Source organism: Triplophysa rosa, linkage group LG1 (genome assembly GCF_024868665.1).
Source record: "Triplophysa rosa linkage group LG1, Trosa_1v2, whole genome shotgun sequence".
Classification (NCBI taxonomy): domain Eukaryota; kingdom Metazoa; phylum Chordata; class Actinopteri; order Cypriniformes; family Nemacheilidae; genus Triplophysa; species Triplophysa rosa.
Window position 1 is genome coordinate 25,144,379 of NC_079890.1, and position 14,295 is coordinate 25,158,673.

The 14,295-nt window shown below is 37.7% G+C and overlaps 1 protein-coding gene across 1 annotated transcript in view; it reads right to left on the reverse strand.

The window, feature by feature from the left end:
• Window positions 1–933: 933 nt before the first annotated feature.
• cdh8 (cadherin 8) overlaps window positions 934–14,295 on the reverse strand; it is a 73,337-nt gene continuing 59,975 nt past the window's right edge. The window contains exons 7-12 of the mRNA XM_057334585.1: window positions 13,612–13,859; window positions 10,206–10,342; window positions 8,570–8,691; window positions 7,728–7,839; window positions 3,610–3,861; window positions 934–3,445 (exon numbers count right to left, since the gene is read on the reverse strand). Of these exons, the coding sequence (XP_057190568.1) occupies window positions 2,952–3,445; window positions 3,610–3,861; window positions 7,728–7,839; window positions 8,570–8,691; window positions 10,206–10,342; window positions 13,612–13,859 (1,365 nt within the window). The 3' untranslated portion in view covers window positions 934–2,951. The remainder of the gene's footprint in view (window positions 3,446–3,609; window positions 3,862–7,727; window positions 7,840–8,569; window positions 8,692–10,205; window positions 10,343–13,611; window positions 13,860–14,295) is intronic.

The following is a 14,295-nucleotide window of genomic DNA, read 5'->3' on the forward strand; positions in this document are numbered from 1 at the left end:
ATGAATTTCATACAGATATTATTGTATGGACTTTATGTACACAATACTTTATTATAGTAAATAGGCCTATTTTTTTTTACAATAAATTAACATTAAAAACATTATCTTTTAAAACAGATCATTAAAATTGTAATAACTTTCAAATTGTGGAAAATGATAGGATAGCACTTCATTTCCCAGAATACCTTGCTGTATCCAAGTCTTCAAAATGGTTGACCAAACATTTAGGACATTTTGTTTGGAGTTCACTCTAGTGAAATAAGATAATTGAGGGCCAGAGCTGGTTTGTACTTTTTTTTGTAATTACAGCAATATGAAAAATGATAACACACGTAAAAGGACATCTGTGCTCGTTCATTTTGGTGAGGAAGAAAAATGTATGTTAAAAGTATCACATTCTCACTGATATGTGATAAGAATGAATTTCTCTGAATTGCAATGAATTCAATTCCACTTCCTGTAATTCCAAATCAGATTCAATTCAACATCCTGTAGGGTGGAGTCAATTCACATTTCAAATTCATTCATTTAATTGAATTAAATTCTGAAATTGTGAATTTTGCACAGCGCTGTTGTTTATACAGCTCTCTATGGACATTGAACTGCAGCAACATTGTATTATTTAGTTTGCTTGTAATGTTAACCTTGAGCAAAAAAGAAAAATATAAACAAAACCCATATACAAACAAACAGTGTACATACTGTATGAATGTGTGTGTGTGTGTGTGTGTGTGTGTGTGTCTCGCTGTTTTTTTTTATGTGGCAAATGATAAATCCACTTTAGCACAGTAACTGACAAGATCACAAGCTTTTGTTATTCATGAAAAGCCTGTAATATCAGATAGGATTGAGCATATATTCAAATATTTCAAAGGGGGGGGGGGGTGGGGGGGGGGGGGGGGGAGGGAGAGAGGATTATGGCACGTAAGCCTCCACTTTGTTGGAAAACACTGTGGGGGACAGATAATTAAAACTCTATCAGCATCTCTCACAAAGGATTCCAGTCTGACAGTACAGCAACGTTTCTGTATATGAGCTGTAAATCGTGACGTGATGACAGTCATAAAAAGATCAGCCACTGGTAGAAGTGATAAAGATACATTTTGGTCAAGCTTAATTCAGTTCAGCGCAATATTCATCATCCTTTTAAACTACTCATGTGGTTTGTGTGAAATGGGGGAAAAAAAACATGAAAACAGAATATATACCGACTTCCCAAATTCCTGTGTTTAAGGAAAGTTACAGCCACAAGTATTTATAAAAATATATTTCACAAAGTAGGAAACAATACATGGATATCTTCGATTACAATACAGAGAGTAGCTAATTAAACATACAAGTGTATGAGCATTAAAGCACAGTAGAAAATATGATTGGCGTGAAATACTATTTTATATATGGGCTACCATCCATTCAAAGAGAATTGCCATATATCGCACCAGTACAAACATAGTATGCACGTAGCCTTAGTGCTGTCTAGATCCCCATGTGCAATAGCTAACGTGCATAGACAAACCTTCACTCCAAAGAAAGCTAAGAGAATCAGCAAAGACTCTATGTACAGCTTTTATTTTTTTTAGTTTTGATTTGTTTTGTTGCTCTAATATCATACAGTGCAGCACATTGCGCATGTCTGTTTCTGTATTCCTTTTATGGATTTCGCTATGACGTGTTTTGGATTTGAAAAACGTCAAAGATCTCAAATATAAACATGAACTAAATCCTGCGAGCTATTGTGCTTAAAATGATCACTGGTTTCAATGAATACAGTATGTGAATATATACACACACACACAGTGTCAATAAAATATTGACTTCTCATTCCTGGTCAAGAACACATCCTCTCTGTTCGTCACAGTTCCGTATGGTAATGGAGCGCTGTGTTTTAAATGTATTTAATCTGTGTAAATTTCCATAGAGAAGATTCAGTACAGCTTTTGCGTCACAATGACTGATGCGGCAGAATGAAACAAAGCTGGAGAGAGAAAACCTTAACTTAAAAAAGTTCATCATAAAATAACAAGTATACCAAAATAAATAAATAAATAAAAAATACAAATATACTCATACCTGCAGCACAAAACAGACAACTGGCGATGAATATTTATATATTTATATAAAACATATACATTAATGAAGAAACACCATCAATGTTCCAAAAAACATTTGAATACAACAGTATTTAATGCTTGCTTTTGTAAAACGAAGGCCTCATTGTTTTCACAATTCTCTTGTCCTCGACTCCGCCTCACACAGTCTAATAATCTTCGAGTGTGAACCACACTTAAAGCAAGTGAATACAAAGGGTTGTATAAAGCGAGCCACGAGGCTTTTCCAGATTACTCAATAAATCCAGCCACGTAGTATCAAAGGGTCAAATGTTAAGTCAGCAGGCAGATCCTAAAGCCAGTCTGATTTGTTTTCATTAAACCACACATACATTCATTAGTAATGTAGACCATGTATTGCTATTTAGTTTGCTTTCTTTTTGAAATCTTCTTTTATCTGACTGGCTGCAAGAGATCTGTTTTCGCTGGGGAGTGGCGTCATTCTGAGGCCTTTGCAGTTCTTCTCTTCTGTGCAGCCACGCTGGACTACAACTTGTCCGAAAGTCTCCCTCCTTTCTTTTCAAGCGACTACCAAGAATCAAGGTTCTGATGCCTCTGGTGGTCACAGTGTACGACAAATACCCCAAAATACTGCTAGACACTCAATGACAGTAATCTAAAATCATACTCCACAAGATTCATTGACCTCCTACTATAGACACTGTTAAGTTCTGACATTACAATGCACTCTGATGTGGTAGATGACTAATGCTATTGGGTCTCTCTAAGAATTTAAAAAAGCCCCCCGCCCCCTTTAAACAGCAGTGTCTAACATCTGGTAATTCCCGTAGCGTAATACACAAGTTGAGTGGACGAAAGCAAGAGGTCCGTGGGGCTTTGAGGTCAAGTCTCTTTGTCACTCTCACCCACGGAATAGAGCTCTCCCAGTCTTCTGAAGCGCGGCCCCCACTCTCTAAGGTAGTCATAGTTCTGGTCCGAGTCTGAGGATGCCGTTTCAAGGGAACTCAGAGAGCCCGCGATGGATCCCCTGCCCTCGTAGCCGTAGATCTGGATGGAGTCGTACGGTGGTGCCGTGGGGTCATTGTCCGCCTCGTGAAGCCGTACGTTGATGAATTCATCCACATCTACTCCATTCGGACCGGAGTGCTGACCCTGCCTGGGCATGAACTGCAGGTCAGGCTTGATGTCCTTTCTGGGCAGATAGCCGTTGATGCCATCTGGGTTCTGCAGCGTGGCGATGTCAAAGGCCTCTGTGTCTTCCTCTCCACCTCCCTCGTCATCGTAACGGATGATGTTCTCCCTCACATCCTCATCGTCTTTGATGATGAGAGGCTCGTTCTTGTGTCGTCTCAATGTCACAAATAAAACCACGATAACTGCAAAGCAAAAAATACTTTGCTCAGTTCTTAATGGCTTTGTCTAACCATCAGATTTATTCTTTCAGAAAACGAAACACCCCTTTATTTCAGATTCAAATCACAAAATGAAATTCATATGAATAAATTAGTAAGTTCCAAAAGCAGCAGTTAAAATGACCTACCCAGTAAAAGTATTATGCAAGCTAGAATAGCAATCAGGGCTCCCATGCTGAGACCAATGGGTAGAACAAAAGCCTCGACATTACATGACTGCACAATCCCTTCCCGGCTGCAGCCACACACTCGGATGGTCAAAGTGTTTGTGCTGCTCATCGGAGGCTCTCCGTCGTCAGTCACTACGATGGGCAGGAGGTACGTCTCCTGTTTCTGTCGCCGAAAGGAATCGTGCTTGGCAAGAACACTGATCGAGTTATCTGGAGAGAGATAAACATGGGCTTATTGTGTGAAATCAAAGACAATTAGGAATATAAATGTTAGCCTTATTTACACATATACAAACACAGCACCTAGATTTCCAGAAGCGTTCACATCAGTTAAATGTGAAGATAAACTTAATCCTTGCTGTCAGTATCAAAGAGACGGTTCAGCAGAGGTAAACGGGTATTGAAGAAGTGTCAGGGAGTCAGAACCCTTCATAGAGAGCTCTTCATTTATACTGTAAAGAGCTACAGAAGGTCAGAAGTTGTCATTTCATTATATGACCCCTACCCAAAGTTTATTTTTTACTTCTCCACTCTGGCAAAAAACTCCTTTAGCTCATTCACTGTAAAATGTCCTTTTAAAAGATTTCCTTTTCTGTTATATTTTCTCAATTCTGTTTCAGGTTAGAGCAAATAGAATCAGCTATTGGGTGAAGGTTTAGATAATACCTCAGACAGAACAACTGAGTTATGGAAAAGGCTTTTTTATCACTTAATAGAGTCCTGAGAGCAACTGCGGAAATCGTAATGTATATGTTTATGCATTGCCGTCATCAAGATGCACAAAATGAAGTTCATAATTTCAAACTATGAAATGAAAGGACATCACGGAGCTCACTGGAACAAATATTGGTAAACTGAAGAGGGTCAGAATTTAATTTCCGCTCATAACACATGCTAATGAAAAATGTAAATATGGCTTTCTTTTTGTTTCCCTGAGATCGCAAAGCAATTATCAGTGAATGCTGTGAGCTGATTTATCAATGTAATTAAATTCCTTTTTTCTCATGTAAGTGTCATTACGTGCGAAGAACATTGTCTAATGAACTAATGTGTCCCATTTCACCAAAGAGTATTTGCTAATATGCAGTGTTCATTCGTAGGTTTGATGAAGGTGACTTCTTTTGATAGCAGGTTAGAAATATATAAATGTACATACACACGCGGTCTGTGTATTGAAAAATTGTCGTGCTGGTGACACGAAAAAAAGAGTTAATTTTTTTAACACAAATTAATAGATTACATTTCGTGACAATTTCACAAATTCCCCGTGAGACTGGGTTGATATATTAAACTTACTGATATTTTAAATATTATTGTGGGTTTCGAAAGATGATAGAAGGATCTTAGTAAACAACTAAGATTTGAATACTTGAATGCTTTTTAAAAAAATAATTTTTATGTGGGACAGCAGTTTGTACGAATTATGTAGAATGGCCCATATATATGTATATATATAAATAGATATTTATATATAAAGAGATATTTAATATTATCTAAAACAGTGAATTTATACCCCAGAGAGCACTTAAGCTTGTTTCCAAAGCTCCTTAATAAAAATATTATTATCACGTTTTTACTGCAGTAAGTTTATTTTAATGTATTTCATCTTTCAAATTAATCTTTTTTATATAATAGACATAACTTTTTTCAATTTGTGTAAATGATATACACATTAAGACTTTAGGCCAAGGCAGATTTTCTTCAGCTGTAATCTTTAATCATTCTCAGTCGTATTTTCTGTTTCCAGAATAAAACACTCTCCTATTTTCCTCTCATTAAACCTCTCTGCCAATCAATCTAACATCAAACTAAAAGCAGCTTTAAAACAACTGATTCTATTGACAAATTGCTTCAGTCTGCCGTGTCTGTTTTTCACCCACAGTATCGATTGTAACAATAGCAGTTTTGATAATTATAAAGATAATGGTAAATGATCTCCATTATGTGATACACATTTGAAATGAACTCATTTGAAATGAAGTGAACACATTTCTTACTTTAGTGTGGCTGTATGATGACGCTGTAATGCTGGAAAACATTGATGTAAAACATCAGGGGTTTTGACAGTATAGGGCAGCTATTAAGTTGTGTTCCATCCTTATTTTAGGGCAAAACGCCCTGATGCATAAATCTTCTCTTTTGGGTCAAGATAACTGAAGTGGACCTGGCAGTTCTCGGTTCACCATGGCCTCTTCACATCACCAGCCACTGTAATTACAGTTATCATCACAAACAAACCTCCTCAGCTTTGCTCCTGAGGTTCAGGGATTTCAAAGAATCTGTCTAATAGCCACTGCATAGTTAGTCTCACATGTATGTCCTAACATTGCTCAGCAGAAATAAAATGCATCTGTTAAAATACATTAAGAGTATGGAGCTGGAACATTAATTTGAGACATGTACAATAACCTGAATTTGGGTAAATTGAATGCGGACTAAGGGAAACACAAATAAAGAGGCAGAAGTTTAGATTTATATGTATCTCACACGTGTCTCACTAGTGAATGTATACTGTGAAAAGTGCCATAGGTTAAACCACAGTTTCGGACATGCTGTCAAATCCGGGCACAAGTTTTGATGCCAACCGCATTCAGACACACATGGAGGCACACATACACACGCAACAGGAGAGATGAGAAAGAGGCCTCAGTGCACCAGACACCTCAGGCTGTGCATCAAAGCTCCGTGTCCTTACAGAGCTTTCTCCCGTCTGTGTGATGGAGTGGCCATCTTTAACCTGAACTCACTCAGGCTGACCAACAATACACGCTGCCTTTCAAGATATCTCAGATTGTCACTAATGACATTCCGCCTGTCTGCTTCATCTTACAGTCCTCAAGGTCTGTCTTTGTCTGAATGGTCCATTGTTCAGTGATTTTCCTATCACTGTTGTTTCATCTTTCTTTTCTCCTTGAAACCCATCCTCATTTTTGTAATAGCAATCATCTCTCTGGATTCTTTGTTCTCTGTAACATTAGTCATAAAGGAGTAAGTTTTGTCAAAATAGATAATCAGGTTTATCTGATAATCCAATACAGTAAAGCATCAAAACAACTGGAAAAATGAGATAAGATTAAAGCAAATTAATTAGATTTATATTAGTAATACGTTTATATTACAAAGAAATGTGTTATTATTTTATTGTATATATTATTATGTGTAATATGACTAAAAATAAAAAAAATAATGATTATAATAATAATTATTAATGATATTAATACTTATTTAAATATATTTAATAATAATTCTAATAGTTATTATTATCATTATTATTACTGTCATTATTATTATTATTATTGTTGTTGTTATAAATGATACTTATTATCGTCATTACTATTATTATATATAATAATACTTCTTCATAGTCATATTGTTATTTTCTGGAACTCCACTCAATATACTTTAAAAATAGAGGGGAATATACAATTCCTTTCCTTTTCTCACTCTCGCTTACTTTCATATTAACTCAACACATGTCTGTCCCTAGGAAGGCAGACTTCTTTTGATGTAACGTCTGATCTGTCTGGTTCAAAAATATCACGTTTCCTCCTTTTGGTGAGCAGCCAAAACAACAACTCCTTCAACGGTCATCCATAAGACCACATGCCAAATGGAACTAGATCAATACAGTTCTCCCTTAAGTCTTCGAAAGCATAGTGCAATACTTGGTTGTGCAGCAAGAACAGCAGGAGCTCAGACTGGAGAGGAAGGTCGAGTAGGTTATATGATACAATGAAAGAGAATATAAGTATGTTTAGCAAACAAATTTAAAACCATCTGCTGCGCAGCCTCAGCCTTGAGTAAGTCACCCTACATTGAGTATAGCATCGCTAACTCTCCCTGAAAGTGGCTTCGGATTCTGTTCATTTGCTTTGTTTCACAATGCACTGGGGAGTAAAAAATAGCTGATGTCCAGACAATTGTGCATCTGTTAACTTTTGGGTACACTAATTCCGGCAGATTTCCCATTTAAACGCACGAACATGCTCGCGTTCGACACAAAATGTTTGAGCTTGCAGATGTCTCGCTTGCTCTGTTTTCCCCCACTCTCTTTCACGCGCGTATGTTCTTCTTACCTAAATTGTTTTTGATGGTGAAATTGGGATTGTTGAGTGTCTCCAGGCGGTAGTGGAATGTGTGTCCCTGGGAAGGATTGTCTTTGTCCACAGCACTGATGGTTTGAATCACCTGTGGACACAGACACACAGAGATGGGTTGGTGGACATTTAAGGGCCTAAGTCATACATTACTCCACTTTTGACATCATATGGGGCCACACACTGACAGCAACCAACACAGAATGAAAAATCTCTCCCATTCACTCATAAAAGTAGAGACCCGAAGATATGGGGCGCTGTCATTGGCGGCCCACTTCTCTGTGCCAAGTCCATCCATATATCTGCCATCCTTTTGTAAGACAAGTTCTTTATCTTTTTGATTAAGCGTTTGGGTAAAAGCAGGACCCTGTCATCCCGGTCATTCTTCTCACCACATAGGTGGAGAGCGTTCTCACTGACTACTGTATGTTGCAGCTGGAGGATAAGGATTCACACGCAAGGGGACCCGCGGTGTATGTTAATAGAAATAGCTCATTCTAAGGTAAAATAAACATTACACTTCATTATGTAAGGCCTCTATAGACATAGTTTATATTATAAACTATAACTATAATATTGCAAATTACACACAGCACCTTTAAGTCACAGCATGTTGGTTAAAGTGTTGCTGGCTCTGACCGGCTCTGAATGGATCTGATTTTTCATTTTCTGCAGAGAGAGAAAGTCAAAAAGGCCACCCAGGTGACTCCTACTTCCTCTCTCTCTCTAAAATCAATAGGCTATAATTTACCATGGCCGATCGTTACAGAAGAGGTGTGAGAGGGAGATGTTACAAGCAAGTCTGATTGATGCTCTCTTACCTGTCCAGGTTTGCCATTCTCACAAAGGAAAGCTTCATACTCGGTCGCAAACTCGGGGGCATTGTCGTTTATGTCCAGCACTTTGATCGCCACTATGGCTCTGGAAATCTGGCTGTGGTTTCCTAATATGAAAAGAGAAGAGACGAGCTGTTAAACCACTGAAAACACAAGTATGATGTCCAAACATAGAAGTGAGCGGTTGCAAATCCCAGGTAATACAATGACCCAGTTATTTTTGCCTTCTCTCTCTGCCTCACGCCCATTTCTCTCTCTCATCCTCTGGGTTGATGGTGAGACAGATGAGACGCTGCATCCATCTGAGCTTTACACGTTATCAAGTATGCAAAACAGGATTACGGCGAAGAAAAAAAATACATTCATGGTGCTTTTGAAATTCCCCGTACAGGTGCATGTTTAATACATGAAGGTTAAAAAAATTAATATTAATAAAACGGTGGCAGCTGAAGTCTAGAAGACAATAAAGGGCAATTTAATTAGATTAACTCTGCATTGGAATTATTCATTGGCAGTAATTTACAGTCCCTTTTGAGGACCCCTGTAAATGATTGTATTTAATTAGGGTTGCAACCACTTACTTTTAAAGCAATTATCTAGTCGCTTGGCATTAGCACATGACATGGTAACAGTGCTTACAGGTCATTTCAGGGCATACTAGTGTAGTATATATATTTTAACATTTTGCAAGAGTAAAGAGGTGTACATGTTCTTCAGGCTTTCTTTTATTAATATATCATTTTAAATAACTTAAATCATGCTCACGCTGTAATCCATACAGTTGTACTTAAATTTCTATTCAAATTGTGTTTATTTTTATCGAAGGCATCAGCTCTGAATTGTAACCAAAAATCCAGTTTTGGTCAACATGTTGAACTGCTGAGAAACATTACCGTTTTACATGCTTAGTTTAATATAAAATGTTGCGATGTGAGGAGCCCTTAAAAATTCAGTTTACTCTATTCTTTGAGCTCAAAGACATCTTATGCTAATTGTATACAACAACGTCAGGGTTCTTTCTCCTCCGGGGAAACATTTTTGGCTCCAGCATCAGAATAATGTAGCTCTACATGCCAATCAAAATGAATCTCCTGGTTTATGGATAGCTTGTGTAGTATTTATTTCTGGTCCACAGCTTCTGTTTAATAAGTTCTTTATCCAGTCAACAGATGTTCTTTTATCTATTATGTACAGCAAACAGCTCTGCCGCGAGTACAAAATACTCATTAGATGTCCACAAATGGACTGCTAAGCTATTTAACTCAGGAAAATCTCTGTGCGTTCAGTTTTTGCATTAAGTAAAACTTCACCACCTTAAAATCTATTGACGGCTAAATTAAAACCTGGGGTGTAAAATGAGGTTTTCTTTTTGTCACGGTTCATTTGAAGTTTATACCCAAGTACCCTTTGAAATGCTGAATATACATATCAACATTTGCTTCTGCATCGCAAATTCTTTTACATAATTAAAACTGATGCCAAATGTGATTGGTCTAATCGGTCTGATGTGCCTCTGTACATGTTTTTAGAGATATCTTAGTGTTTTATTGTAATACATCTCTTTGAGGTTGTTATCTGAACAAGATAAAGAAAAAAGGAAAAAAGGAAAAATGTTACTTACTGACTTCAGTGGCTGTCACTGTGATATTGTGCCACATTTCCGTCTCTCTATCTAGAGGTTTAGCTAATGTGATCTTCCCATCATCAACATTAATGTTAAACTGCCTCTCCAAATCTGTGTGCCTGTCAATAAAATACCTGCAGAAGGAAAACAGGGAGAAAACAAGAAACAGACCTCAGTACATCATTTTTTTCCATTTTCTACAGGTGAAGGTTACTTACAGTATCTACAGCATAGAATGCATTAGTATAAATACACTGTACTACTGTACATCACATTAAATAAACTGACATTTTTTACTTTACATAACCTGTTTTGTCATGGTTGACAAATTTGACAGAAATATGTAAATTATTTGCATTTATCTCGGTTCAGATGTACCTCTAAATGACTAATCTCTGAATTATCAATGTAATGTCCTGCCTAAAAAAAAACAGATATCAGATCAAAATTGTTGAGAAGGTCCCAATGCATAAACGCATCTCCTGGAGCAAAAAAAATAAAGATTTACAATGAAAAAAGAATGTGTGCCCTGGATTGCGAATGTGAGAAAAATGTTTAGCCATGATAAAGATCCTGAGAATAAAGGTGGAGGTCCAGGAGGAGCTCTGATGCAACGCAGGCATCCAGACAGCATTCCCACCTGGGAACAGTCTCCAGGAGGCTGAGTAGATTTCAGTCAATATCTGACAGCTTCACGTACCACAGAGAGACAGACCCTGAAATGTTCTGCTATGTGTCAATCAAACTGACAAAGTTACAGTGGGGAACACTTTTTTATCAGTGGGGGGTGGGGGTAAAAAATGTAATTTGTTATTCAGTATTCCATAGAATAGCATGTGTGTTGTGTTTAAAGGTGTAAAGAAATTTAAAAGACCAAATATGTTTTGTAAGAAATCTATAGAGGAAAATATAATTAATGATGTGTTGTTACAGTTCATGCATGATGAACAAAATAATTCAAACAAGGCTTCTTTAACCCTCTTTCTTTTTTACAAACCACATTTTTAACCTTAATATAATTACAACAGCAAACACAATCCCAGTGTGTAATTACAAGCCCTTCCATAAAACAATTTAATATTAAGAACACGTTGTTCACTGATTAATTCGGCACAATAAAGATAAAAAACAGCTTGACAACTATTTTCTAAAAATAATAAAGTGATCTCATTTGAAAGAATATGTTTATATTAATGTTTGTATCTAATCGAAAAATACATGTAATTTGATCTTCTAAATAACAACACCACGCATGTTCTCTAAGCCTGTAGTCATTATGTTTGGTAATAGAGTAATTAAGAGAACTTCACGGTAACAGATTTATGCTACTGTACATGATGGTTTCCAGTTGACAGAACTCTTTAAATGTGCCACAGTAATGAAGTCAAATGAAAAACTTTTCTATAGGTAAAGTGCACAATCATATAAATCAAATTCTATCAAGAGCAGTTGCCATGTATTAGCATATGTTAGACATCAGATTTCAAGACAACAGCTGGAGCCAGAGGGAAATCTGTCAGAGAAGGTTAAAAGATCCCCACTGATTACACCCACTTCTTTTGACAGATAGACAATACTCCTAACAGGCCTAATTTGAACTTGGACACAGCTTGGTACCACTTGATGCATGTCAAGTTCACAATAACAAGAGAAATTCTGCAAGATGTTTTAGGGAGACATTTACCTGGAATGTTATATGGTTCAATGCACTACTATAGCTTTGGGGCTGTTGCTAGAAAAAAAACGAAAATGAATGAGGGAGAGGCAGTGAGAGAGATGTGGTGTAAGGAGAGTGGTGGTCTAAGAGGTCAGGCCGATGTTGAACAATGTTTCGGTGAGTTCGGTTGTGATTAAAACTGACATTTCATTTTTACCAGAGCCACAATTACCCCATATATTTTTTTACATGCATCCCCTATTTCACCTTGATTGCCTATGCCATTGATGTGACAATTAGCCGTATTCAAGCAGAAATCTTGTCATTTGTGCCGAGGTACGGTTATCTTATTTCTCTGAAATTCAACTTGGGCCGCTTGGTAGATAGAGTCAGTCATCTTTTATCTGTTTCCTATTTACAAAGTGGCTTTTACCTTTAAATACTTTAACTCTCCTGCTCCTTACGGAAAGACATGCGACTTTCCCACTTTAGGGTTTGAAATTCATTTAAGGATGCTATCGTGTCCAAACAAATCAAACAACAAAAAATCCTTTGATCACATTAGAAAAGATAATTCATCTTTTAATGCTTAAGTGTACGTTGTCATGTTGTACCTAACACAATCTACTGGACGGCCCCAGTATAAAAGTAATTCATCATCCCAATAATACAATGTTTCGTTACGAAGAGGCAAAATGTCAGAACAACAGGTGCACAAATGCAATTGACAGCAAGAAGGAAAATTCATTTCGGCCCAAGAAGGCGAAGACTAAAACAACAAATGAAAATGTGTTCCACCTTGAGACAAGCAAAGGCTCGCAACCCGGACTGCGATCTTGATCTGTGTTCAGTATAAACGAACAGCCGTCTGCTCAGGTATGTTTAAATGACTATAACATGCCAGCAATCAAACCTCTGACTATGATCCATAATCTGTAACAACAACAACAAATAACCAAAAGTTATCAATGCTTATAGGTTTGGTTTCAAGGGAACACATGAATTGATCAAATGCATACTGCTGGAGCTAAAAGCACTAAGTCACTTTGTAAAAAAGTGTCTGCCACATGCATAAGTGTAATGAAATGTAAATGTAATGTCTGCTGCACAGAGTTTACATAGCTTGCTACTTGCAGTATGTGGAACAGCTCTTGTGCACAAGAAAGACACTAAGTCTTGAGGACATGGTCACTGGAGCTTTTTGAATAAATAAATATAACACACACAAGGGAACGCTCACTTAATATAAACTCCATTGCGCCGCTGAAACCCAATCTCCGATTTCTCCCCTTCTCCCAGTTCCCTATGTAATTACACAACCTGTTGAGTGTTGTCCCCGAAACATGGCGAGTCACTAGAGAATTACTGGAATGCTGGTTGGACTGCGAGAAATTGGCTGTATAACCTATACTCAAGGTGCCCTTGTAATTTTTCAAGTAGGGAAGTCACAGAAGTGAAATACATCAGTGAGAGGAATCTTTTTGTGGCATCGACCTCCCTATCTCCCAGTACAACCAATTCTGCGGAGGTGAGAGCTCCATTTAGTTTGAATGCAAATGCACCTCTACAGGCAATTTCATCAGCGGCTTTTAATGGCTGCTGGGATGCATTTGCGAAAGAGCGCTCGCATATTAGATTGATGTGGAAGCTTGAAGTTTGATCTACTCTTGATCTAATGAGGACGTTCTGGGCCTCTTTAGCAAAGCAGAGGCACAACTGTCAAGGTGATAAAAATGATGTCCTTACCTGACTTGGCTGTGCGGAGCATCCTGGTCCCTTGCGGTGACTGATCCTATAACCGTGTTGATCGCGGCGTTTTCGTGCACATCGAAGATATATGCTGGCTTGGTGAAAATCGGGGGTTCATCTGCATCTTCAACGACAACTTTCACTGTGGCCTGGTCCATGTACGGCCCACCCGTAACCGAATCGGCACGTATGTTGGTAGCCACCATGGTTAGGTTGTAGAATCTTTTGGTCTCGAAGTCCAAAGGCTGGAAACAGAGGGGGAAGAAATGGCCATTGTTATTAATGGGCACCGAAACAAGGATAAATGTTTTCTGATTTCAGCACATTCAGTTTGCTGGGTTTGCAGGTCTGGATGTAATTGCACCATCTTCCCCCCACTTTACGACGTACAAGAGCTTAGATTTAAACTGCTGCTGGCCCCATAACACAACAAACAAAAATTATATTTAGTAGCAATAACCACACTTTTACCTGGAGCGTGGGATGTGTTATTAATTTGTGGCTGAGACAGCATGTGTTTGGGATTTAAATGAGCCTGCAAATAAGGTTAATCTAATGGAAACAAGAGGACCGTCTTGCAAAGTGTTAAGAAATCATGGAAAAATATAATTTGTATGTTTGTGTTGTCTGAAAACGAGATTAATCCTTGCCCACAATACCATGACGTTAACATTGTTAATG